Source organism: Chroicocephalus ridibundus, chromosome 1, assembly GCF_963924245.1.
Source record: "Chroicocephalus ridibundus chromosome 1, bChrRid1.1, whole genome shotgun sequence".
NCBI classification, from domain to species: Eukaryota; Metazoa; Chordata; class Aves; order Charadriiformes; family Laridae; genus Chroicocephalus; species Chroicocephalus ridibundus.
In genome coordinates, this window is record NC_086284.1 from 2,425,391 (window position 1) to 2,453,360 (window position 27,970).

At 40.3% G+C, this 27,970-nt stretch overlaps 1 protein-coding gene across 26 annotated transcripts in view; it reads right to left on the minus strand.

Moving 5' to 3' along the window:
• Positions 1–27,970, minus strand: part of DLG2 (discs large MAGUK scaffold protein 2) — a 1,060,606-nt gene that overhangs the window by 24,919 nt on the left and 1,007,717 nt on the right. For 19 of the 26 annotated variants that reach the window (XM_063325909.1, XM_063325871.1, XM_063325926.1 and 16 more), the window contains 2 exons: positions 23,419–23,494; positions 3,773–3,872 (listed from right to left, as the gene is read on the minus strand). In XM_063325909.1, the coding sequence (XP_063181979.1) occupies positions 3,773–3,872; positions 23,419–23,494 (176 nt within the window). Of the gene's footprint in view, positions 1–2,835; positions 2,882–3,772; positions 3,873–23,418; positions 23,495–27,970 lie in introns of all 26 variants that reach the window. The other 7 variants (XM_063325941.1, XM_063325889.1, XM_063325899.1 and 4 more) reach the window with 1 other exon arrangement.

Sequence of the window (27,970 nt, forward strand, 5' to 3'; positions counted from 1 at the left end):
CACGTGTCATGGCAGAGCCATGTCATTTCTTGATGAGACAATGACATTTCAGACAACCTAATTTCAAAGTATATTCTGCTTCACTTGCATCTCACTGGACGTCTTGAGTAATTTCATGAAACCTGAGCTCATATTATTCTGCACTATCACTAACGCGCATCATTAATGCATTGGAACTATTCCTGCTAAACTTCTAACCTGTGGCCATCTGTATTCACTGCGCACTATCCCAAAGGGTTAACAAATTAACATGAAAATGGTTTTGATACCAAATATTGTAAGTGTATCCATTTTACCCTGTCCAAAAAAAAAGACGACAAAACCAATGACAAGACTAAGAAAAAAAAAATATGGAAGAAATCTTTTTCCAGACATTGTCTAACCTAAGGATTTGAGCTAGAACATGAAAACCTTTACCAGACCAGTCTGGATGGGTGACTAGGGTTGCAAGAACTATCATGATGGGTCAGACTTGTGGTTTGGCAAATTTGGTGTCCTATTTCTATCATCATATTATTTAAAGAAAAGTGGAATCTTTATCATGTGAAGCTGCTGTTCCCAAACTGTAGTCAGCAGACTGTTTGTGGTCAGTCAGACCTTGGTATATGATCTCCAAGAGGTCTGCAGAACCACATTAAATGGTGGTTTTAATAGTATCTCTGGTAGAAACGCTGATTACCTTGCACCTGAAAGATCATTTGACAGCTGAAACTTTTCGCGGCTCCAGGACATTTAGAAGCCAATGGTATAATGGCTATGGAGTGGGGAGCCAGACTGGGTTAGTAAGAATGAGACACAGTGGTTAAATGGACAACGGGTACAAAGAAGTCACCTCCTGACAAACGCTAGGAGCCAAAATTGGTCCAATATTTGTCATTAAACCAGTGGGTGGATTAGTCTGTGGGTGACTCACAACACTGACCTGCAACTGCCTCTAAACATTCCCAGTGAAAGAAGGAACTCGTAAAAGCCAAGAACCCCCTGGGATGAACCCAGAGCAGACCATGTATGGGTGTCATGAAGGATGACTAGGGGAACAGTGCCAAGGCCGCCTCTTCTCTGCAAGGTGCTGCGTTTCCCCCAGGCACCAGTCTAATGGCTTTGGGTTCCTAGAGTGGGACTGATGGCGTTACTGGAGTAGCAGAAATGAGAGGGGTTGATACCTGCTAAAAATAGTAATGGAAAACTTTGATCTTGGGCTCAGTAACAAGCTTAAAAAAATTAAACTTACATTTGAAAGAAAACAGTATATTGGCTTTTGGACATTTCGTAGCAAGAATTATCTCAAGCTAATATGCTATACAGGACCCTGAAGAACTTTATTAAAAAAGAACAAATATCCTTCATAGTAAGAACTGTCATTAAAAAGCATCTCTGAATTGAATATCAATGAAATTTGGATGGGCGGGAATGTCTAGAGGTGTGTCAGTAACCGAAAGCTAGGTGCAATATTAATAGAGAAACTGGAGCCTATATAATACCTCTGTGCTACTTTTCCCTTAGCAATTTGCAGAATTCAGTTATCTCCTTCCAAACGGTTGGATGTTATGGAGATTTGTCTTTGTAAGGACAGAGATATTCATGAGGGTTATCAGATCAGAAGTATTCTACTTCTCTTTAGCCAGGAAGGATCTGCATTTGCTGCTAATGAGCTGCTATGGCACTTTACTTAAAGTAGGAGAATGGTTAAAATTCAGGTGGCAGCAACATTTGCTGTCCATCACCGACAAAACTAGTTTTGCGGAACTGTTCTTCTTCGTACAAGAGATGAAGCTTTCATCTTTAAATTGAGAGCTACTGTATGGCTTAAAGTTAAACCATTAAAAAGTCTTTTCAACAAATCAGTCACAAACAGAATAATGTCTAAAATTGTGTTCATGGGTGTGCATTCCTGCAATTAAAAAGCACATACAAAACAGTAGGCGATGCAGTGTTAACATTCACACACATTTTGCCCCAACTGCTTGGCACTTAAGAAAAAGAATAAGAACTGAGGACGAAGCAGCCAAACACATGCAAGTGGCATTTTGTTTAAATTATTTAGCTCTGGATACAGAATATAATGTGGCTATATACATATAGAAATCAGATGCAAATATTTCACTCTATACAATTTTCCTGGTCTAACTTTCGAGGAAGCAAAATTGTTTCTGGACAATTATCTGAGACATTACGCGTTCTGCAACGCCAGGTCTTGAGACAGGATTGCTGCATCAGAGAAAGAAATTGATTAAGGTTGCGTGACAGAGAATAGGTTGCTAATGGTGAAATGGGTCCCAAATTAGCTTTGGAGAAGGCATGGTCTTCTCTAGCCTGCAAATGACTTCTTCCATTAATAACAAATACTAATCTAAAATCCAGCAAAGTAACAAACACTCCCATGCAAAAAGCTGAAAATGCAGAAGCAACAGCATAAAATAATTTTCTATTGAGCTCCTCGGGATGTAATCAAGTTAAAATGTTTAACTTTCCCTTTAGATGGAGAGGGAGGGATCGTTGCCGAAAAGAACAGTCTAGGCAGCGAAACGAGTTCTAGGTATGCTACTCTACAGAACTGCCATGATGGGAACAATAACACACTGTCAGAAACAAAAGGTGTTATTACAAAAGAAGTGAAAGTGTCTGCTTGATACACTGTATGTTATTTAATATTGTCATGCAGAACAAAACGATTGAAACATTTTTAATGCATTCACAGCTGGGTAACAAATAAAACTCTATCTTGTGCATGCCAGGAGTGGAGGGTCCTCAGAGAAGGAACAGAAGCCAAAACAAAACAAAACAAAAAAAAACAACAAAAAAAAAGATTTACAGTGACCATTCCTGGGAACTTACTCAGAGTCTTTGTTCCATAACCGTCGTCACCTAATCCGGGGATGTCCTGCACGGAAGTCCCCAGAGAGAGCAATGAGAAAGGAAGAACAGCCGCAGAAGAGGAAGGAAGAAGTCAGTGGAGTTGAAATGGATACTACCATGACTGACCATGTTGATTGAGCAATCTGGATCCCTGCTTTTTCTGTCTGAAACAACTTTAAACCCATAGTCTATGGGAGTTGCAGCCAATGAAAGAAGCAGTGACCATGACAAGTGGCTTTTGGAGCTGTGTGGAAGAAGGAACAACCAGAAATAAAGTCCCAGGAATGATCCTCACTGGAAAAATTTAGGAGAGAATTATTAAGAAAAAAAGTGAATATTTGGGCTTGGATCCAGCATATATTTTCAATAATGCTGGTTCTCTGTACAATTTAAGCAAGCAGTAAATGCCCGGGGAGGGACACATTCCAAGATCTGATTTACTTCTTTAAGCTGTTAGCATGAATACTTTATTTAATTGTTAAACATTCAGTGAAGCTGCCCATGGCAATCAATTTGGAGAACAAAAAAGAGATTAGAGCAGACCTTTTCAAAAACTAATAATTTAGTTTAATATTGGGAAAGAAATCACTTTTACTTTGTTTTTGAGCCAGTTCTGATCCAGGAATATTTAATCAGAGGCAAGTTTGGATTTATGATAGGTGCCACAGCAACTTCGAGGAGCCACATTTGCTCTTCCAAAAGTTAAGGTCACTGTTTTATTCTTCTGAAAACGGTGTTTCCAGGGAAGGAAGGACCAGCTGGATCCAAACTGCAGTCACACATTGGTCACAGTAGTAAAACCTCTCCTGCCTGCCTACGACAGATATTTGCCTGGATGTGTGTGATACTGGTATCATGCGTGTCACCCATTTTTTTGTGCTGCTGCATGTGACATCGTCTCCAAGAGGTTACTTACGTTCTGGATCACTTGTTTCCTGCTCACTCTGCTCCTTGCTCTTGTAGAATGGGAATTTTCGTGAAAAGATGAAGTTCTTTTTACGCTTGTCATTGAATGACTGTGAAGGAGAAAAGGCATGGGGCAAAAACAGGGACGTCTAATTGTTGTCACACTCATGCTGACAAAACAACTAGTTTGTAAAAGTGGAGAGAACTGTAGTGACTCAAATCAGCCCAAACCAAGCGGCTGCAAAGAATCAGAGGTGTCTGCGGTGAGGTCTGTGGGTTGAAGGCAAAACCCCTGGAGACCTGATCGGTTTGATCATGGAGGTCTCAAATCACAACCTTCAGCTCCTTTATGTGGAAACTGTTGTGTTTGGCTTGTTCACATAAAGGGCTACAGATGGCTCAGCATGCTTTGAGATCAAGCCACTCATCTTTAATCGCAGCGGACTGTGCACAGAATTAATTAACGGGCTGAAAAAGAACAGGCTGTAAAAAGGAAAGTGGAAGCCTTTGATTTACTTGTAGTAGGTATGTGAATTCAGCCCTGTGCCAATTAAAATAAAATATTTTTTTCTGGTAACTGCTGCTGTTTTCACAGTGTCTTATTTGGCCTCTCAATCGACAAGTTCTGAAGTGTGTTTTTATGCTTTTTTGGGACATAATTTAAAAAAAAATAATTCATAGAATCATAGAATCATAGAATCTTCATGGTTGGAAAGGACCTTTGAGATCATCAAGTCCAACCATACACACACCAAAAAAATCCCCCCTACAATCTCTGCCACTGGAGCATGCCCTGAAGTGCCAAATCTAGACATTTTTTAAACACCTCTAGGGATGGTGACTCAACCACCTCCCTGGGCAGGCTCTTCCAGTGCCTGGAATTGTTTTATTTTATACATGTATATTTACTCATTAGGTTCCTCTGGATATGCTTTTAATTTTATGTGATTTAGAGATGGAATTCTGCTGATAAGCAGTATTTCATTACAAGTTGAGCAACATATATTGCTTTAATTCTTCAAATGGATAATTAACATGGAAGAAATTGGGTTTTTTACATGATAAAACCTTTGACGTTATAGAGACGCAAGGGTTCATGGCACTGCACTATGTAAAAGCAGGATATGCCTACTTGAGACATCTGTTTCAGATACTAAATGAGGAATTAGTGTCCCTATACAGTCAACTAGAGAAGGTGGCAGTTCCAGAGGGCACCTATGAAGCTGCAGATAGTGTTTATCTGAAGTCATCTGTGCTGTCCATCAGATAATGTCCTACGCTCTTTCCTATATTGAATATATGCAATGCCCAGACACACAACTTTGCGAGTAATCGCCTCCAAGAGTGCAGAGACCTTCTTAACTCATTTAAAGGACCGATATCTCATGCATTTGTTATTGCTCAAATGAAATATAACCAGTATTTGGCTCCAATTCTGAACTGGAATAGATTTAGAGTTTCAGAACATAATTAATTTTCTTACATTTTGGAAGCACAGCACAAAATGTGGTTTAGAATACGTATTTCTGAAAGACGTGGTTAGGTACTGAAAATCTCTATTAAAATAGTTGTCTACTTGTGTCACGAAAGTTTCATGCCACTTTTACATTTCAAGCATATTTAAAGTTCAGTAACTGAAAACAAAGGAAAAAAAAAATGCACATAAATGATCCATGAAAATCTCCGAGTATGTAAACATTCAACGTGAACTTAATGTGGAGGTCATGCACAAATAATCCAGACAGCATGCAATTTCAAAACAAAGCAAATATGAAAGAAAGCTAGAGGAAAAAAATAATGCACATGAAGGATTAAAGTAATCTGTGGATGAAAAGAGGACTGACATGCACATTACATCACGTTAATGACCTAAAGGATATAATTAAATTAAAATGTGTTTTCTGTGACCTTTTCTTTTACTTTTTCCAAAGAAAAGAATGTAGCATGTTAACATTTCCCATTGTGAAAATGTTGTTTGTCATGATTCATCTGAATTTGACACAGTAATACTACAGGCATTACACTTTAAAAGGGAAAAATAGATATATATACAATAGCACCTCAAAAAACAAAGAGGTTTTAAAATGACAATCACTTCATTACCAAATGCCATTTCACTTTGGAATTAAAGAGAATGTTTTCAAATTGATAAATAAATATGCTGTGTTTCACAGAGATTATACCATAAATAACACTTATAAGTATTCTTTTTCAATCTTTTCCCCAACAGTCCAGAGCAGAAACTTCAGAAAGCCCATTTTCACCAGAGAAGCATATATTTTTTTTCAAGCTTATGCATGATCTAACAGTATATTCCAAATTAGACTAGATATACTAGTCTATTATATCTATATCTATAGATACAATAGATATACTATAGTGTTATATAAACTTTCTCTCCTTTTGCAATTTCAAGTACTGTGTTGCCCTTTTAATACTTAATATTGTTCCCCTTCAATTTGGACAATCAAAGTCTGACAACTCATAGCAGGTGACTATTATGGCCAACTGTGTCACTGCATTTACACCAGTAAAAAACCTTGTTCCTAAAATAAAGCTGACTCTTAGTTTATTAATATCCATAAGCAAATATTTTTGTGCATGTGTTAACGCTTCTGTAGATTAATCAATGTGTATATTCATGTTACTGCCCGTATATACTATCACAGTGTAGTAGTAGGGTTTATATTTAAAATAGCAAAAAACTGCAAAATATTACAAAACACTAAAATGGGTCTGATCCTGCAAACTTATAGAAATAATTGTCCTTGGTATCAACTGAACGGGCTTACCAAGTATATATTTTCTTGTGCATGTTTCTTCACAAGAGACCAAAGACAGGAGCCTTGATTTTGGTTTTGTATCCAATATAAATGTGATTAAAATCAGGCTGGTGGTCTCCACCTTAAGGATATGAAATCCTGCAGACACCCAGCAAAATGCTTCTTACAGATGCCATGATACATATCTCTAATGTACAGAGATAAGGGGGCTGGCAAAGAGAGGTCAGGGAGACGCATACAGAATAAAATCAGGTTTTTACTGGACAAACCGTGTTAATTCCGTATTTTGTTTTCTTGGTGGAGGAGCAGAGACCAACACTGAAAACATACGTTCTTTTTTAAGAAAGGATCATGCACGTGAGGAACAGTGGTAGGGTTAAACTGCAAAATTCAGACGTATGCTTTTGAGAGGATTTACTTCTAAGAATGGAAATTTTGAGACCTGTCAAATATTCTGGATCCAGTTTGCACAGGGGCTCCCAATGTGACCAGAGGGCTGTGGGAGAGCCGTAGGATAAATGAGAGAAGTCTTTGCCTACATCTCTCAGCCCCATGCAAAAGCTGCATGCAACGGGAATTGAAATTGTGATGATATCAAGCTCAGGCTTGGTTCAACAGTATTTAAGGAGGCAGAGTTTCTGGAAGTCAGTGAAAAAGTGCCTGAAAATGGATTTCTGTATAAGTCGCAATTTCTTTGCCATTAATATTGTAAGATCCTGTAATGGCAAATGACTCGGGCATTTCAGTCGCCGTGAAAAACCTGTACAGTAGATTACTTGTATACCTCACTGCCATCAGTCCGCACAGACTACCACTAACCTAGGAACTGGCATCAGTAGGCACTTTATATAGACAAGCGCCTGAGACTAAAAAGCAAATGGAATGTTCAAGCACTGTTTGACAACTGAACAGTGGGGTCGTTCTTCACAATGTTTGAACTGTGATGCAAAAAAGAGTCTTTTCTCAGGGAAAAAAAAAGGGGAGAAAACCTTTCACTGATGTCCTGGCTCAAGTTCTTGTTTGATACTACTTAGGCATAGACCGTGTTTTGGAAAAGCCAGAAGAAAACTGTGATGCGCACTCTTGCTTGGCCCAGTATCCCCAGATGTCCCCAGTTATGCAAGTCTGGCTTACACACACCGACCTTCCCTGGTTGTGACAGACATTAAGACACTGCGTGTTTCTCATCCGGAAGATCTCCCTTTGGTACTTTTTTTGTGTCAACGTCACTTTTGTATTCTAAATGCTTCTCCCCGGGTGCAGCGGCTGCATATACGTTACTCGTCAGCTAATAGGATAGTGGTTATTTAAAGGAAATTTTCAGGTAACTTTGAATAAACTATCCAATTTCAAAATTTGCTTTATAGTGGTAAACATCACAAAGAATAGTAATTTGATAGTTGTACCATGCTGCAGTTATATGGCAATTATATCATCGTTTACTTTGAGCTTCTTCCCATTTTTTTTTTCAGTTGTTGATCCAGCCCACGCTCTGTAGTGTAAATGTGCTCTTGATAGAGGTTGTCCTCTTTATGCTTTGCAGAAGAGCCTAATATGTTGGGAAAAGATTTCTTTGGATGCTCTAAAAGCTCTAAAAGCAACTGTATCTTCTAAGAGCCATTCAACTCCCAAATACGTTGGGAATCCTTTATTTTGCTATTTAATTCAACCAGTGCTAATCCTCGGTCACGAGGGGATCACCTGAGAAAAAGCTGTTCCAGAGCACTGGCTGTGAAATTCTTTTCTACAGGGTGTAGATGAACTTCATTTACCACCTATTTTTAGGCAAGTTTGAGCTAAGCTTTAGCCTAGTTTTTGTGTTTCGTGATTATCCGTATCAGTCTTGGTTTGAGATCGGTTTAGCAATGCATATGAGTTCATTCATTTTGCTGGTTCTCATCTGCCATGTTTTTGTTGTTTTGTTTGGGTTTTTTTTTTTTTTTTAATTCTTTTCCTTTAATACCTGTTTTTGGCCTAACTTCAATGAAAATCCCTCACTTGTACAGCATTCTACAAAAACGTACAAAATTTATCAGCAACATCATGTCCCTGCAATCCTTTTCTCTATATTTAATTCATGATTTTGTACTAGGAACATTCTTTTACTCTGCTTGAATGCAGACTGTAATAAATGTTTGGGCACTCAAACGCTGTTAAATCTCTGTATGTTAAATGTCTCCCATCATACTGAAAAGTCGTACTGATACCAGAAGGAAAATTTGGGACCATAACAGATACTCAGTGTCATTTCTCCTTTCAAACATACACATCACCTGCCTGCTTTTATGGTGGGTTTTTTCACTTAGCAATTCAAAATGCATGATGAATATGAAATCTCCAAATCCAGCTTTTGAAGACAATCCTGTTTTAGTGCACTTGCTTTATGCAAAAAGTGGTTTTGCAGTTAGCATGGCAGCACGCTCTGGGGGACGTGGGTCAAACCGTGTTTTGGGATCATCTGCCTCATTGTTCCATCAGCAATACCGGGACCGCAGCAGCGCCCTCCTTACAGGCACTTTGTGGGGGACCAGGTCAACAGTGGGACCTGGTGGATATGATCACCAAGGCCATGGGAGTGCCTTTTATTAAGATAATGCAGTATACTGAGGTTAAGTGACTTGACCAAGCCTAGAAGAAAGCCAATGTTACCGAGTCATTCTTGCTTTCCTGGTGTAACTGCAAACTTGGCCATGGACTGGATGCACACACACAGAAAGCTCTTAATGGTGTCCCTTCAGACTTGCAGAAGCTGGTGGTGGTGACAACTGTAAGCCTGGTTGTATAGTCACCACGTGGTATATTCCTTAAGACATATATCTTTCATTCACAGTCTGACCACACAGTTATATGGCAAAAAACACGTGCCAACTTCTCTATGTCTGTTTATGAAATTCAGGGAGAAGGATGTCCTTATTCTGTTAAGTTCAACCTTACATTTTCCTAGACACTGCAAGTATTTGGAGCGGGTGGGGAAAGAAAGCCTGGGCTGTATTCATTCCTTATTGAATTTTTGCAGCATGATCTGTTGTGATAAGTGAGAACAAACTTTGGGTGAGAAGAAGCTCAGATGAAGATAACTCTGCTTGCTTAGTTTTCCCATGAGGCTGCAGGGAGATTTGGGTCTTGGAAATCCAAACTGAAAAAGTACAAGCCTGATTAAAAACTCCACGCCGCCTAGCTTCTACAGGCAAGGGTAGTGCTGTTTAGTATTCATAAATCTGAAATTTTACTAATCTTTTTTCAAGACTGACTTAATGCCACTTGTCAGCCAGCAACTCAATTTTAATTCCTAACAAAACAACAGTTAAAACACAACCCAAACTACCAGGGGAACAGACAGACTAATAGACTTTCAAGAAAGCACGTAAAAGCAGTATTTCCAATTCTGCAAACATGCCTTTAACTTGGTGCAATGTGCGAATCACATTAAAAAGGGAGTATTCGTCTGTGCTAATTTACATTGCTTCATTGTCGGCAGGATTGAAACGCCGACGTAAAAACCTTGCGTACGTGACAGCCAAGGTCATTTACAAGTACCTGAAGGTTGTACACAAAGAGGGGGGGAAGGATTTGTTCAAGCAGCAACACTGAAATTAATCGTGTGAAAATAAGAAAGGGCAAAGCTCCTTGGCAGTGAAATCAATTTGGATGTAGAATAATCTGCCCCGAGGGAAGTGGAAAAGACTAGATCATTTTTCACATTTAAAACAAATCTGCTAATCTTAAGTACCATGGGGAATAACGCTGCAGGGTTGGGAGAGAAGGGGGCGGTGAAGGGAAAAGAGCTAAACAGCAAGGCTCTCCCCGCCCCAATGCCTGTGTTTCTGCGACGGGACGGTCACAGATCCAGCATCGCAGGGCTGTGCTGGGCTCCGGCGCGGGCTTTGGCCCATCTGGGCTCGCTACAGCCATATGGACAGTGGGAAGGTCTTCCTCTCCTTTTTCATGAAAAGAGTACTCGATGTTTGGCAATGTTGTCCCAAATCTTCCTCTACTCTCTTACATTTTTTTTTCCAAAAAGTAACTTTCCCTCTTAGAGCTGGTGCATGCCATCAGCTACTGATCCCGCTGATAAACCTTTGTGCACGTGAACCTGTTGCGGCGTCCTTTGTGCCGCAATGATGATGAAAGAGCCTCAGAGATCAACAACGTCAGTGTGCACTTGGCAAAGTTTTGGGACTGTCTGATCACCTGCCCAGACTAACAGATTTTCCTGCAGTCTGCACTCTAGGACCTTTATAACCTTCACTTTCATTCCTCGGTTTTGATCAGATATTTCCTCCTATGTTTTTCTTAACTCTGATTCCCAGTTGACTGCTGGTGCTGCTTCAGATTTGAAAATGAAAGTGAGGGGTTTGGTCTCCCCTATGCAATCTTTTGAATTAATCTCACTCATAAACAAAGCTGGAGAAGGTATTAGTTACCTGTGCTCATAAAATCCCAACTTGCTCCTTTATCACTATTTTTTCTAGAATCATTTAGTTGTGCAATCGAGTGCTGCGCGCTTCAGTTGTACAAGTGTAAACTACGGCATAAAATGGACCATTGCATAAAAGAGTAAGAGTAAGACCTTTATTGCTCTTATTTTGTGATGTAGTAGTGGAGAAAGATACCTACACGCCTTCAAACTGCTCACCGAAAGACTGGAGCAGAGTTATCTTTCGAGTTGCCCTTTTGAGTTAAAGGAAGAGTGTTTGCGTGCACAGGTGACTGGTGTAGGAGGCTGAATTATGGCAAAGATATGGCTCAGGAGACAGTGAATCATACCAGGCTCACGGTTTTAATTTAAAACATTGATTTATTTAGGCCTTACAGCTAAAATTATAAAAAAATAAAGGCATGGGCAAACAAAACCAAAGTCAATCTCTAAGAGACTGGTGTGAGGTTTGTGCAGGAGGTGCAGCTCCTGCGTCTTCCAGTGATGCACCTCACGCTACCAGTCTCACAGATGGGGATATCAAATTAGATGGACTTTGGCTCTGACCCAGGTTGGCAGTTCCTGCGTCCCTATAACCTCCCAAACGTGGCCTGTGAGTCACTGGGCCAATCGACTGAGCTGCTTGAATTTGCGTGAGCCAGAAATAAAGATGTAAAACATAGAGGCTGTATCATCTTGATGAGTGTTAACACTGAACTCCACTCTTCTGGAGCTTTGTGTGAAATCTTAACTAGAAGAAAACTTTGTTCTAATTCTTTGACGATATCTATTGCCAATACTATACATTTTTCTTTTCAACCACTTTTTTTTAGACGAAAAGTCTAGTAACTATGGCGTTATCTATACATACATGCAAATTTCCTACCACTTAATTCAGGGCATCAGACAACAGGTTATAAAAATAGCACACACTTGAAGTTAAACTCAGCACAAATTTCTGCTGGAACAGCTTAGAGGAAAGGCAATTAAGTCTCAGCTGTAAACTTTGGTATTCTACCTGTGTTAGCAAATTTTCACTGTGTTATATTTAATCTGTGACCAATTTAAACATTACACTGCATATCTTTATGTCAGTGACTCTCTTAAACATTTCTCTTACCTAAGCAGGGATGGCACAAACTTGTTGTGGGATAGAAAACACCGATACTCCAGTCCCTAACATTACAGCTACCGAAGAAACAATACTGTCTTATAAATAAACTCCACACAATTATCAGGCTGAAGAAACTGGAAAATCTATGAAATACATGTAGTTAAATTGCTTATTAACTGAAGAAATGACTCCACCAGTATTTTCTTTGACCGACAAGCTGCCAATAGGCAGAAATATTTTTCACCGCCTGGATCAAGTTCAACACCGAAGCATTTATTTCTCACGTTTGCTGCTCTATTCCATTCCCCTTACAAGTTGCAGACATTTAGAATTTGTACTTCTCAATTAAATTCAAAATGGCTTTTCCTTTTTTTTTTTTTTTTCTTTAACTGGAAAACAGACCCAAAGATTTTTTACTTTTGTATTTTTTTTAATTTGAAAGAAAAACTTCTACTGGATTTTTAAAAGAAAGCTACAAAAACATATTTCTTTCCTTCAGCTGAGTAAAAGCCTCAGATTTGACTTGACGCTATTTTTCACTATTTCTAGAACTGTTACACCACTTTAAAAAACCAGCTTCCTTAAGGCACGCCAGTTCCCGGCTAGAATCAACACTGCTACTGCGGCATAAATTGAAATGGAATACTCGTTTTCCTTGACTTTCGACTGGGACCTGGGCCCAACAGGCATTATTATTAAATTATAGAATCATAGAATCGTCTAGGCTGGAAGGGACCTTTAAGATCATTGAGTCCAACCATCAGCCTAACTCTGACAAAAACCATCACTAAACCATGTCCCCCAGCACCACGTCTGCCTGTCTTTTAAATACCTTCAGGGATGGCGATTCCACCACTTTCTTGGGCAGCCTGGTCCAATGTTACGTTGTTTGTGGAGTGCCTCAAGACATCCCGGAGCAACAAGGCACTGTACAGTTAAATTTTCCTGGCTATGTGCTATTTTATCAACTGATTTTCACTTGATTACTTCAGCACATGAGTGAACTAGATGATGATGACAGCAGTATTTTTAATGTACCTTGCAGACACGCTGAACAAAATGTGTTCAGCTCAAGGCGAATGGTCAGGGCAGCCCAATAATATGGGCTCAGGTCAAAACAGATGTCCAGACAGTGTCCACCAGCTCCAGTCACCATGAAACATGAAGACAGGACTGTGGAGGATGTGAAAATGCATGAAAGAGCAAGGACAGCTGGAGAAATGAAACCCAGCATTTCCTCTGGCATGGGGAGAAGACATCTCCAAGATACTGGCTGCACTGGCAGGAATGATGCTGGGATCTGATTCTTCCATGACACCCAATGGTACCCCCATTTCGAGGTCTTGCAGCCGTTGAGAGAACTTAAATCCAACAGAGAGAAAATGAGACGCAAGACAGCAACAAAGCCAGGTGGAGAAGGGCAATCTATGCCCCCTCGCCACGCTTGGCAGTTTCACAACAAAGCTCTGGAGAGAAGAATGTGCGCTCGCAGCCCAGAAAGCCAACCACATCCTGGGCTGCATCAAAAGAACTGTGGCCAGTAGGACGAGCAAGGTGATTCTGCCCCTCTACTCCGCTCTGGTGAGACCCCACCTGGAGTCCTGCGTCCAGCTCTGGAGTCCTCACCACAAGAAGGAGATGGACCTGTTGGAACAGGTCCAGCGGAGGCCACGAAGATGCTCAGAGGGCTGGAGCCCCTCTGCTATGGGGACAGGCTGAGAGAGTTGGGGGTGTTCAGCCTGGAGAAGAGAAGGTTCCAGGGAGACCTGATAGCGGCCTTCCAATAGCTAAAGGGGGCCTACAGGAAGGATGGGGAGGGACTCTGGATCAGGGAGTGGAGCAGTAGGACAAGGGGTAATGAATTTAAACTGAAAGAGGGTAGATTTAGATTAGATATTAGGAAGACATTCTTTGCTGTGAGGGTGGTGAGACACTGGAACAGGTTGCCCAGGGAAGTTGTGGATGCTGCTTCCATGGAAATGTTCAAGGCCAGGTTGGACGGGGCTTGGAGCAGCCTGGTCTGCTGGGAGGTGTCCCTGCCCAGGGCAGGGGGGTTGGAACTAGATGATCTTTAAGGTCCCTTCTAACTCAAACCATTCTGTGATTCTATGAGAGTATCTTCAGACCTACTAATGCCCTGTGCCAATAAAAAGTTCTTGTGCAGAAAATATCTCTGCTCAGTAATTTGCTTTTAATAATTTCCACCAGCTTTTTTTGACTTCTTATAAAGACCTATCTATAAGATTGAGCTGGTGAGGAATTGTGCAAGATGATTTCACACTACTTATTTATTCTTGCCGTTAATTTCCACTTTATCATAGAGGAGCATTCTTGAATGATTGCTAAAGATAACAACTAAATTCCAATATTGCAGAAACAATTGTTTTGTAAAAGATTTTATGTCAATTAGCAATGGAGATGTAAACCCAGAAATTTTATGACATGAATGATTTCCAAAGGTTATTTTAAGTTGCACACATGAAAAAATGTTCTTATTCTCTGGTTACAGCAAAGCAAATTTCAATCATTCTGAGACGGGGGAGTGTACAGTAAAATACTGATTCACAACTCTTGCAAATAAATGACGTGCGGAATGATTTTCCATAAAAAGCTCAGTTCTGAGTAGAAGGGGGTTTTCTTGTCTGTAATTTTTCCACCTGTAGGTATACAAGCAAAGAAGTTTGGGAGCCTGCACTACCTCCACAGCAACAGCGTAATTTGTGTTACCACCTCAGCAGCTTTACGCTGGGCTGAGCAGAGGGCTTGCCCCTGTGCATTTCTAGATAGCTTTGCCTAACCTAACCTAGCCTAACCGAACCTAACCTAACCTAGCCTAACCTAACCTAACCTACCCAGGCTTTTATATGCTGCACTTGGCAAAGTGGTCATGCAAGAGTATCTCCAGAATACCTGTTACAAGTGGCTAGTTTATTGACTGCAACTACTATCGCAAAGATTATTCCAAAAGAATTGGCTGAGATGTCTACGTTAGGCTTTTAAACTGCACAGTTTGAATAAGGCCCTGGGGTTCTTGAAGTTTAGATTATTGTGCCCAATCAAGACAAAGCAGATAAGGACTGCAAATCCTTGTCGTGCCATAGCCTTGTGAAGCACCGAAGCACCTGTCTCACCCTGTCTTGAAATGGCTGCTATGTTTTTCAGAAGGTGGGCCCAGTTAAGGGTCACAGAAATGGGATCCACGGCATCTAGCTTTAAACAATTACCCCGCAGGTGCCTGGGACAGAGGTAGTGACCCCAGGGTCCCTTTACAGCCAGCGCATGATTCGTCACATCTCTTTTAGACAACAGTGGCAGGTTGGTGCTCTTGACCATGAAGAAAGGAAGGGCTCTTCACTTTGGGACTTTTGCGGTGAAGAAATATTCATTTAGGAGCCAGCAAATTAATTTTAAAAACAACCAGCTAATGTTTTTCAACAGTTACAGAATTGTCCCACCATTGTGTGTAAATATTTTGGCAGGAAGCCATATTTCAGGCTTTCCCATTGTGCAGGTGAAATATTTTTATGACAGGTAAAAGCCAAGCTAGAACATTACAACTCATCTCTGCATGTGCTCCTTAGACATTTTCCAGAAGTTTATAAATAAATGCCTTGTGAAAGCATATTTTAGCTAGGATTTATTATTAATTATTTTTAATCAGTGGGTGTCCGATAATTGTCTGGCACTGAGACAATAAAACATTTTTGTTGTGAGCAAATGGCAATATTGGAGTGTTGCAATGTTGGAGTGTTATTGAAGAGTCATTTTGTTTATACAGCTGAGGCCACACTGTGAACCATTCTGGATGCTAAATGTTACTAGGAATGCTAAAATGTTGTTAGGAATCAGATCATATCAGAGTGGAAATATTCTTTCTTTTTTCTTTTTAGGGCCTGCCTAAACCAAAATTTCACTTCAAATGTCTCTAAGCTGGGGGACTGAATTCATATCCTAGCTTTTTACCTTAGGTCTTTTCTGCTATTTTCAATATGACTAAACCAATATAACAGTCCTTAGCAAAACACAGATACTAGAGCTCAGGTCAACTTCTACTGCATTTAATGGGAAGGCTCTTTGTCTTCAACACATTAGAAACACAATGTGTTGCAAGTAAAAGAGAATACTCAATTCAATCGATATTGCAAGTGGAAGTAGCACCAAAGAATGGAGTAAGATTTTTAAACTAAAATTTAATTGCACAGCAAAGACTGAAATGTTATTTCTACTGGTCAAAATTAGTCAAATTTATTTCTACTGGTCAAATTAGTAGTATAAGCCTTATGTTAAGCCTAACCTTATCTTTTTCAGCCTAATTTTAGCAAATGCTGTGTGAATAGCCATAAGAAAGGCAAGCTAGAAAATTTTGGACCAAACTAAAGCGCTTTGACAGTCACAGAGCAAAGCAAGCAGCAACTCAGTCCTGGTTCTTCATGATCTCGTGTGGGATCACATCGGTGGGACGTGTGTCTGCAGGACAAGTAGGTTCAATAGACTCCCGCAGCCCCTGGTCCTTGCCAGGGCTATGCCTGTGCCCTGCCTTGCCTCTTGCCTGCCCCACCTCACCTTACTGACGGGATTCCTGGCTTGATTTTGGTCCTGACTCATCACTACGGACTTTCTGGGCACCACAGGACTGTGGACCAACCTTGGTTGCTGCCACCAGACTGGCTGTTTGTGCCCCGGGACCGCCCTGGACTACACCTCTCGTCGTGAGGGTGGTGTCACCCTTGGGTGCCAGTGGAGCAGCCCTCTCCTGCTCCTCCCTGACGCCGTCAGTCCTGCATCCAGGTTATTGTCCTCCAGCTGCTGTCCTGGGCAACCGAGAGCTGACTGCAGCTCTATCTACCCTCTCGGACACAACGTCTTTAAAAACAGCAGTAAGTATAGGAATAGAACAACAACATTGCAGCTGCATTATTCACTGGCTGCTGCTTAAAAAATGCAGTAGTGGCAGGCTAGAAAAAATATAAAAGGGCTGGATTATGCAGGCAAGTCCACGCAGGCAGATTGCTTCTAGGCACACTGCTCCCAGGCATATGTACCTCCAGGTCCCGAAGATTACAGCTACACAAGTTATCATTTTTCTAAGCAATGGCTGGAATACCAGTTGGAGGCCAATTTATAGCTGAGCTGAGCACTTACTCCAATAAGAGTGCTCAGACTTTGGAGAATAACCCACAGCCAGCCATTCCCACTAAATAGCAACAGGAATTAGAAAGACTGTGAGAAAAGAGAAAAGCCAGGCTAGATCAGTAAGGAGGGATAAATCTGGCTGAGACCAAGAATAAAGAATATTTAATTGTGTGTCAGTGCCTACACCACCTTCACTAACCCTCCTCCATATCATCCTTGCGGGTAGGTGCACGCTGCTTAATTTATGTTCAACCTCTCTTCTTCTTCACAAATCACTCCACCTGTGATCCCACACGTTCTGGTGTTTGACACTTCCATTATCTTTTACTCGGTGTCTGTTGCTATTTTCTAATCACCAAAGTTAGAGGGGGGAAAAAAAGGGCAGAGGCCCCTCCATTTCCCTTTTCATACACAGACACGTGGACAAATACACACCAACGTGTTAGTCAAAATAGTTGGTCAACTCATCAATTAGTAGTCAATTAGTTGGTCAAAATATCAAAATATACTGAATATGTGAAAAACTTTCTGATTATAGACTGCAAAGCGGTTTCTCCCTAAAAGTGGGAGAAAACCTAGAAAACTTAAGCCTAGTAGAGCACTGATGTCAGAAACAATCTTCCATAGGCAGAGAGAGAGAGGACAAACAGTCTAATGCATCTTTATACTTTCTAATTTCTGAGAAGCAGGGATTCAGTTGAGATTGGTGAAGATGAAGACAAATAACCCAGTCTCCACATACACCGATAGAAGAAGAAATAACTGCAGCAGCTCAGCCATTCTTAATGATGAGGAGAGTGAAGCACTGGCGTCGGCTGTTTGGGAGGAATGTGAAATTTCTGTTGTGACAGGTCCTTAAGTAGAGATCAGAAAATTTCCGAGACAGGAGGAAGGTACAGAAGACGCCCTCGGGGCAGGGGTTGGACTCTGACCACCTCATGTTCCCTATGGACCAGATTTTCTCTGATTTGATGACTAGGGCTGAAAAGGCCACGATTTTCTACAGCATAAATTATTTGGAAATACGTGGGTTGTTGTGTTTTGTTTTTTGGTGTTTTTTTTTTCCCAAAAAATACTTAATAAGCTGTCACAATGTGTCCTATGTAGCAAGTCCTGATATTCTGACACTCACTGGATTTTGACATTTGGAGGAGAGGTGCATTGAGTACGCAGAGGGTTTTGTTTACACCACAATACAGAATTTGCTACCTCAGTCAAGTTTAGCTTTCTCCTTTCATGCCTCAGTGCAGCGTTGCTAAAACGACAATAAAGCAAGTGGATGACCTTACATTGCAGGCAGGGCTGTGGGATCCGTAAGCAGAATCTGCTCATAAGAAATATTATTAAATGCTATCAAGCTTCCGACTGTCATAATAAATACATTCCGAGGCCTTTGAAGGGGCAGGCTGACGCGATGTAGGTGATCTGACTGGAATATGAAAAGAACTGCGGATGACGAGCTAACTGAACAGGAAAAACCTAATGGATAGCGATGGAGGAATATGGTGTGGGTCATAGCCCAGGACCTGCGCTGCTGATGAGCAGCAGAGCTGCTGGGAGAGATTTGGGAGGGATGGGGCAGTCCCTTTTCTCGGCAGGTACCTCGTCCCCCTTTGGCACCCCTCTGAGCAGCCTCACTAGGGCAGGCATCCATCTGGCAACGCTTCCCAGTAATCACGGACTGAACACCCCCCATGCAGCCTGACACAGGCTTTAAAAATTGAGAGGCATGATATTTATTTCACTGGGAACTGAAATTGGGTATTTGTCCAAGAGACGATGTTCTGGAGTCAGTGTCCGAATAAGGTCTGAAATGAAAAGGCATATGGTATAAAAACCCAGTTCTCTGTATGAAATTAAGTTTTACCTAAACACTGTACTTCATGATAGTGCAACGCTTCTCTGGGAACAGGCAACATCCAGGAATATTAGAAAAAAGGTGAGATGTTGATAAAGGTCTATCCAAGAGCTAGCGTTTCCACTATAAAAATATTTTCAAGAGACAGTCAGGAAAGAGTATATGATCTGACAGGGAGAAAAGCAAAAGAGATGCTATTTCTGTCTCCCAAAAGCCTGGTTGCAATTACAACGGTTGAGAGAAAAGCAGATTACTGGCTTGGCTCTTTTGCCTTTGTAATATTCCCGTCACTGTTTGACAGTATTTCTGATTCAGTAAAAACACTGAAAAGCCTTCAACCAGTGTGGGTTTTAGGACCGGAAAAGGAAAGGATATTCTTGTTCAGCCTGAAGCCTATGGAAGGGGGAATTACCAAGAGTTCAGTACGCCGCTTCGGCAAACACAGCTAACTAACACGTTCTCCTCCTTTTGGTGCAAAGGTTAACATCAGAAGATACTTGCCATATGATCTTGAGTTCAACAAAGCACAAACCATACTTTTTAAATAAAGTTTGCGCTCATGTAACAGCTTCCTCCAGCATAAACATCAGACATAAACCTTCGGGCTGTTCTGTTTTCCACTGATTATCCATAGACCAGTGGGCCCTGGAGACTGAGACAGCAAATGCTTATCTTCATTTATCTTTTTTATGTTTGAAACTTTAAGGTGGCCAGTGTCCTGCAAAACCTGCAGTAGCACAGAGCATCTGTAGGGAACCAGAGGGGTGGACTGGTTGCTTTGATACTCCAGCCACCTTCAGTAACAATTAGAAAAGCTGGTGGAGGTCATTACTACAATTATATGAATGAACTTGGTCAACTCAACAGAAACACAGTCTTTTCTTGGTGAAATTAAGCTGTTTCTACCAGTATTTGTGTACTTGTCCTTATTACACAGGTGTTGACATCTCTAACTGGTTTGATATCTTTAAAAATGTTAATAGGACCTAGGATTCTGATGATGTCTCTGAACCCGAACAAATAAGTTTCTTTTGGTCAAAATAAACAGAACGTGAAAGAAAAGTAGCCCTATTGGGTTAAAACAGAGATCCAGTTAGCCCAGTAGCTTTTTCTGAAGTTGTCCAATAACAGATGTTTGAAAGTAGAAGAAAAGTAGAAGAAACACGATCCCTGCCCTTTTATAACCTCTCTCCTTGAAATCAACAATTAGTATGTCCTGAGCCACATGACCAGAGTATTAAAAGTTGTCATCAGATCCATTGCTTGTTAACTTATCTAATTCCTTTTAAACTTATTTATTTTTTATGCAACATCCTGTAATAATGAGCATCAGAATTTAATTATACATTGTACAGAAAGGTACTATCCATTGCCTGATTTGAACTTGAGACCAGAAGGAAGATTTCGCTGGAGCTCCCTAATTGTGTTTCACATTCCCTGGTTTTGTATCCATCCTGATTTTGTAGACTTTTATTTCTCAAGCTATAGATTGCAGGAGTCCAATGAAATGAATGAAAAGTGATTTAAATATCCTAAATCACATTTTTAAAGAATGCTGAATTCATTTTCTAGGTGAGGTAACGCACCCAAGTTTGACTTGGAAAAGAGGAACTTTTGGTCCTTTGAAAAGATTACTCTTTAGCTACCCCTGCTACCAGGTTTGTCAACTATTGCTGTGTGTTCTTAAACAACATTTTAGAGAGACACAAGAAGCCGATCAGCTACAATATCACACCCTCTGTGATACCTTCTTTGTATCTTATCTCTGGATTTGGGATGAAAAATGAGGCATGAACAGATGAAAATGCACAGGACTTTTAAAACTTGTAGAACAACTAGACGGTTCATATTTTAAAATCAATAGAGAGAAATTATCTCAAAGAAATTTTGGCAATATCTCATAAAACATTTACTATGGCTTATTAGCTCTTAAACATTGCTTCTACAGGGAAAGAAAGGAATTGGGGCCAGCAAGATGCTTCAGGCAAAATCAAAACAGGACAAACTTTTTACCTGTGCAAAAAACCCCAAGCATTCTCTGTATTCAGTTACATTTTGTTAAAAAATGTTTCCATGCACATCTCCTGTCCAAATTTAGAAGTATCACATGAAAAGCTCTTCTAATTTAATCTTTAGAGTAAATTAAGACGGTACCACTTGCCCCCGTGTTCATGAATGTGTGAGGCCAAAGGTGTAACAGAGACCATTAAAGCCCATTCCTGTCTGAATTTTAGCTTTCTTTCCAACAGAAGAGTGCTCCCGGCAGACCTGTTTGGACTGAATTTCTTCCAGATATAAAAAGTGAAGCCAGCACTCTTAGGCAGCTCACACCACTTTTTTTCGAACACTGAAAGACTAAATGGAACTGCTGATCCCTAAAATGGACATGCATAGATGCGTACTCACACCTCATTACGTGTTATTCCTTAATTTAGCAGTGAACCCTTCTTCCCTTTACGCTCTTTCAAACAAAAGCCTACGTTATCTTTCCCCCCAAAGCCTTGAAATTGTGTGATTTTTTTTTTTTTTTTTCAGAGAAAAGCAAATTTTAGGAAATACTAACACTGGAAATTGTGCTCCCAAAGGGTACAACGGTCTTGGTCTGTAATTACGCAATTTCCTAAACACTGAAACAGACATCGGTATGAGTGGATGGAAGATTAATGTGACACTGATGACAAAAATGGAAAAACAATTTGGGGAATCAAGAGGTAATTAAATTCTTGACAGACTCACTTGAATGAGGACCGTTAGTAATATGAATGAATTATTCCCCTGAGGCTTCGATACATACAGGAAATAGACATTTAACAAGTGATTTCATTGGCAATACAAAGCTTATTATCTCCCAAAATAAACGGCAACATTAATTTACAGAGTTGCAGAGCGTGGTCATTTCAAACTAAAAAATGGTGTTTTGACTCCTGAAGAAATGCAATGAGATGAAGAAGTCCTCTCACAGTGCAGTTTGTTATACATTTTATACCAAGTTATCTGCGTGTACAAATAATGGGCAGAGGCTGAACTCTGATTCCAAGTACCTTATAAATCTGGAAACCTGGTTTCAGCCAGTGCAATTATTCTGCATTTGCACTGAACTCAGGAACTGTTTTACAGAGCAGTAACAGGGAAGTATTTGCAAGTCTGAAATATCATTTTGCTGACATGTAGAGGCTTAGGACCCACTGCGCCAAGAACGGCATGTTCATAGCAAGAGGAACTTCTTACCCAGCTAACCTGTTTAAGTGAAAAACCAGAATAAACTGGGGTAAAGGAAGAATTATTGTTACCATTACAAAGGGAAGTGAAGCAGGAAGAGATTAAGAATGAGAATTTCAAACTAGGCAGAGGATCACAGGAACAGCAGGTCTGGAATGGACCTGCTGAACCACTTGGTTTTGTCCCTTGCTAGCACCTACCTACGACTGTGTCCTCTCGCCACCTGGTTTTGGCCCCGTCCTGCGTTTTCTGCAGCCAAACAGGACTTCTTTGCTGATGGTTTCTGAAGCTCTGTCTCTCGGTTTGCTCGCAGAAGCCCTCAGTTTAAATGAATCTCAGGTATGCCAACTGGACTATTTTCAAAAATAACGTAATGCAAATGTAACGTCGAGGATTCACTACTGCTGCAAATGCAAGCTATGCTTCAGCAGAAAAATACACCTCAACAGACAGGACTGTGGGGATTTCTCCTGCTATAACTCTTGCCAGCCAGACGGCAACGTACAGGCTATTAGACATGGGGACAGTGAGAACTGTTGAGTGTTGGGCGCAACAAAGTGATGCTGCGGAGCGGTAACAGCGGGAAGGTTGTTTGGTCCAGATAGCGCTGGTGGAAGGGAACTTGCGTGTTTTGTGTTGGCTGGTCCATCGCGCCTGCTGTGGAACACACCTGTGCTCAATGTCTGTCACAACGGTCGGAGCAGAACATCCCAAACCTAAATTTTGCAGCCAGGATTCTTTAACATTCAACCTTTTGTTTGAGATTTAACGGCTTTTGAAGCCAGGGAATTCTCACTTCTTGTCCTATTTCATTAAACAATTATCTGCATTGTTTCTTAACATCTTTTCTTCTCTATCCATCATTTAATTACAATGGCAGCTATCACAGAATGCTTTTTATTTTCTTAGTATCTTCCAATTAGGATGCACTGTCAGTCAGTATTATTATAAAAAGAATATTTAATTATTTAGAAGATTATATCATACTATACTCCTGTCTATTTTTCACTATACTCCAGGTCTTGGTTGCAACAATCTAAACATTCCTTATGTTGCTAAAATTTTCTCTACTCTGAAACACATAAAACAATTCCACAAAGTGCAATTTCAAAAGGTTTCACTATTTACGTACCCCTTTTGCATCAATTACACCAGGTTTTGCGTTGAACTTCACCGTCTTCAAACGTGCACGCTCCTTCCTTTCAACTCTGGGGAAAACACAAAGAATCACACGTTGATGATAGCCGCGTTTGGTACGATGTGTTTGATATCTGATCTCCCAAGACCACGGGTGGCTTACTATGCATAAAGTGAGCATTTAAAGCACATTTTATAAATTGGAAAGAGAGCGATGTCGGGTGACTTCCTCAGCCGAGCGGCAATTTTCTGGCAAACACAGGACTGGATCTGAGGAGCTCTGGCTGTCCTACACCGGCAGAACAGCACTCCCTGTTACTATATATCGCGATATTCAAGTGCAGAGAAATTTTCTTGAGGCTTTGATTACTTCAAACTACAGAGTGTTGCCCAAAAGAGCGTTTCTGAGGAAATGCACAAATGCTCAGGGGCAGAAGAGCTATTTTCAGCCACTCTAAAACGCTGTGAATTGAGTGGGTGGGTCTTATTTAAAGCATGCCCTCCACAAGCATCTGCAAGCAGACAGAGTGGAAAGAATTTGTTTTTCTGACTCATTTCAGTGAAGACCTCATTGCTATTGGGTGAATTCTGAAAACAAAGATGGGCACGTTCATATTAGCAAATAGCTTGGCCAAATAGGAGAAGACATGAATTATAAATTTCAGGGGGTTTTCTTTGGTCTAGTTTTAGCGTGGCCCCATGAACTGACCACCCATGAGTAGGTGGATGCTTTGGGTGAACTTATCTTCAAGATCAGTTTAATGCAAATAAATATAGTATGCATTCACCACGCCTGTCCCACAAAGATGAACCAAAGTGCAGAAATTGAGGCCAAAAAGGGCATTTGCTTTGCCAGCTCAATCCTGACCTGAGCTGAAAAACCAGAGCACACAGCCCCCATGAGCCCACCTCCTGGGACCTGAGAGCTCCAACTGCGGAGTGATATGACCCAAAACTTGGCTTAGTCTGTACAGTTCTGGTATTTGTATATTTAAAGAAAGTTGAAATGCTCCAATGAAAGGCCTCAAAAGTTATGTGGTCTTGATACCCAGAGTTTCAACAAACACAGCTTGAGAGAGTAGCTGTTGTACTGTATATGCGATGCCTTCAGAGTGACGAAATACTGGGATCTAAAAAATTCTCTTTTGGAGAGAAACATGTATAAAAATCCTTGGCAATGAGCTGATTCCAGACAAATTAATTTTAAAGAAAACACGGTCCGTTTTAATTTTTAATGCTTAATATGTTTAGCCACCAAAATAATATCGGATATAAAATAAGAGGAATGCGTGGTATTTTGATCCATTCATGTCTTAGAATCAAGACTGGACAAACACAAGCTACAGTGGTCAGTCTAAAGCAAAAAAGAGAGACACGCAAGGCATTTACAAAGGACATCAGACTGGATAGTTCAGTGTTCCTTTTCTGTCCCAAAGTATTACAGATCAATATCCTGGATTTCCATTATTCAGTGAACGAGCATCATTTTAAAAACATGTTGGTAAAACTTAAAATCCATTAGCATACTGAAATATTTTACCTGTGTGAAAACTATATACTCCTAGTGTATTTGAAAAGTTCACCATTACTACAAGATTTACATATGTTGCATATTTAAACTTTTAACACAGTATCCTTAATTAATAATTCCAAGAATTAAAAAAAAAATAACATGTAAGAGTGGGCTGAGCTCTCCCCTAAACAAAATCAGCCCCCAAGAAAACAGGTGTAGAGAGAGAAATCTAAAGAAAGGAAGAAGCTATTCATGTCCTAACTTACCTTGACTAATATGGTCATTACTGTAAATGTGACATTTACTACCTTTGCAAAATCATCTACGGAATCTATCATCTACAAAAAATCTATCATCAGCAAAAAAATCTGATCATCTACCTATAATTGAAACAGTAACTCTATTTCTCCAAGATTAAGAATTGCTCTAGGAAATCCAAGTTGAGTCCTGCAAAGCTAGCTTATAAGAGCTTGATATTGTATTTTTATTAGACAATAAACAGCTGGGAAAAAAGTGAGATTTATTATACCTTCCAAACTGGACCAGATATGACCCTTTTTCTAACTTTCACAGTTTCCCACAAATAACGTTAGAATACATTCCTGCAAATCTCTTGGTTTCTAAGTCTGGATAGTAAGAATACTTAATTTCTGATAATTATTTTTTTAAAAATACAAACTCTAGTCTTTTGATAGAATGGTAATTAACACAACACGTTCCTTCTGTCTGAGTGGGCTTATATATTTCCTACTGAAACACAGTGAATGCTGGTTACTATAGTTACAGTTTAAATTTAGAACAAATGCATTTCTCTGTAAGTGTGGAATATTCACATGGAAACAGCTCAAATGCAGCTTTCAAATTAAATCTATGTTATTAAAAACACATGAACAGTCTTAAATTTAAACTAGCAGATGAAGTCCCTTGATAGTACCAGAAAGAAATGAAGACTTGAGGCTGTGTAATTGCCTAAATAGGATGGATGCCTTCTGAGAAAATAATTAGCTCAGATGAACACAGTATTCTACTTATTAATCTGTGTTAACATTTAAACTCATTCCAGTCCTGCCTAACTTCCTAAAACATCTGCTTTTAACTTCATTTCTTATTCACCGCGTAAAGAAATGTGGAAATTAACCCTGAAGAGTGGACCTTATTTACGAAATTCATCATAATTGCATTAGCAGCCGTGGAGGCATCGCTGCTTTCCACAGGCACAGCAGACAGACGAGGAGCTGCAGAAACGTTCTGCATTGCTTTGAGAAGTATATAAATAATGTCATTAAGTGCCATTAATCCTCCAGGCAAACATACCAACAGCGTTCATACATGCTCGGCATGCCTGCTGAACACTACAAACATTTCATAATCTGGGGCTGTATTAAGGGTAGCGCGCAGCGTTGCCTCCGTTACAATTTTCCTGACACCTTCCACAATAAAACTGTTCTCCGTTACTTCTAATTTAGCTGAACTGTAAACTTCCAAGTTGAAATTTCATGTGTCTCGGGGTGATTACGTTACTGTTGCTGCCAAAAGTGTCAATTAAATGGGTTAGCTGGCGGAGAAAAGCTAGGACAAAATAAATGGTTTTGCCCAATTTACAATATACTTCCTCTCAGGTGCTCTACTGCCTTCATGTCTTGGGTTTGGGACTTGAAATGTGGCAGTGGGTTGCTCTGGTGTCAGGAATATACCTCTTTTTTTTCCTGATGGAATCAACCCAATATCTGAATGTCTGAAAAGCCTTGGTTTTCACATGCTCTGGAGAACTCTGTTAGAATTTAGCTTGGTTCTCCAAAGATTTAGTCTTTGTTGAGGTGCTAAAGGTGCAGGACTGCAGTCAATGAAGATGTTCCCACAATTTCTCATCTGAGCTACTGGTACGATTTTGCCATAGACAGAGCTAAAAAGGGAACTAAAATGATGAAGATCAAAAGTATTGAATATAATTTCTTTTGGCATCGTTGATCCATCTCTTAGAAAATGAGGAAAGCACAGATACAATTTCCAAAACTACTTCATGGCTCAAGTCCCATTTTCGAAAGTGCTTGGGGGTGACCGAAACTCAATGAGATTTCAAGAAATGTTCAAAGACACCTACATCCATCATTCAAACAGGACTTGGGAGCCGAAAAGCTCTGAGCCCCACAGGAGACAGCACTGCCTAACACAACTGGTGGGGATTTCACCTCCAGCTTTCCACCCGCTCTCCAAGTGTAGCTGCCTGCAGAAGCACTGCTGTGTACAGGGAAATGGTCTAAGACCATCTGGGATGTGGGACAGTTGGAGTATACCTTGTATACTTGTTTTCTCTTGAAACCTTTCTTGGTAGTAGACACCTCATGGCCCTTTTTTCAACAATGGCCAGGATTCATTTTCTTCTTCCCATGTAAAGCTAAAGAAGCGGAGAGGTACACCAAAAATATACCTCAGCCTTTAGTGTTTCCTCACTAGCAAGTTCAAGACTTCTGTTCTTTGGGATGCTGTTCTCCTCCTGAGGAACTTATTACTGGGATGCAACAGTCACTGCACTGCTACGTCTATGTGCTTTTGCATTTCTGGGCACATGTAACTGTTGAAAATGGGCCTCTGGGATTTTTCAAAATGAGACTCAGTTCTTCGTGTGCCCTGCAAACAAGAAGAAATCAAGCATAACTCAACCAGACATGACCTGTGATCCTCCATTGTTGGGGGTTAATGGACCACTGGGAATTTTGTCAGTGCCTTTCTAAAAGCACTGATCGGTCTTCACAGCGGAGATGTAAAATATCAAGTGAGACATGCTTTAATCTTCAATAACAGTGTTCGTCACTGATGTAGAATATAGATGCAAATTGCAATCTGGCATCAAGAATCAAATAAAATGGTTACAGTAGCCTAATTTGCACAGATTTGTCACTGAGGTGTTCTGCGGAATGAAAGTTATTTTCAAATCCAGCATGAGAACTGCAGCAAGGAGAGTTATCAAATAGAACAATGTAACGTAAATTGGACACTTGAAAGACCTTGCTATATTTTACACATTTGTTAACGT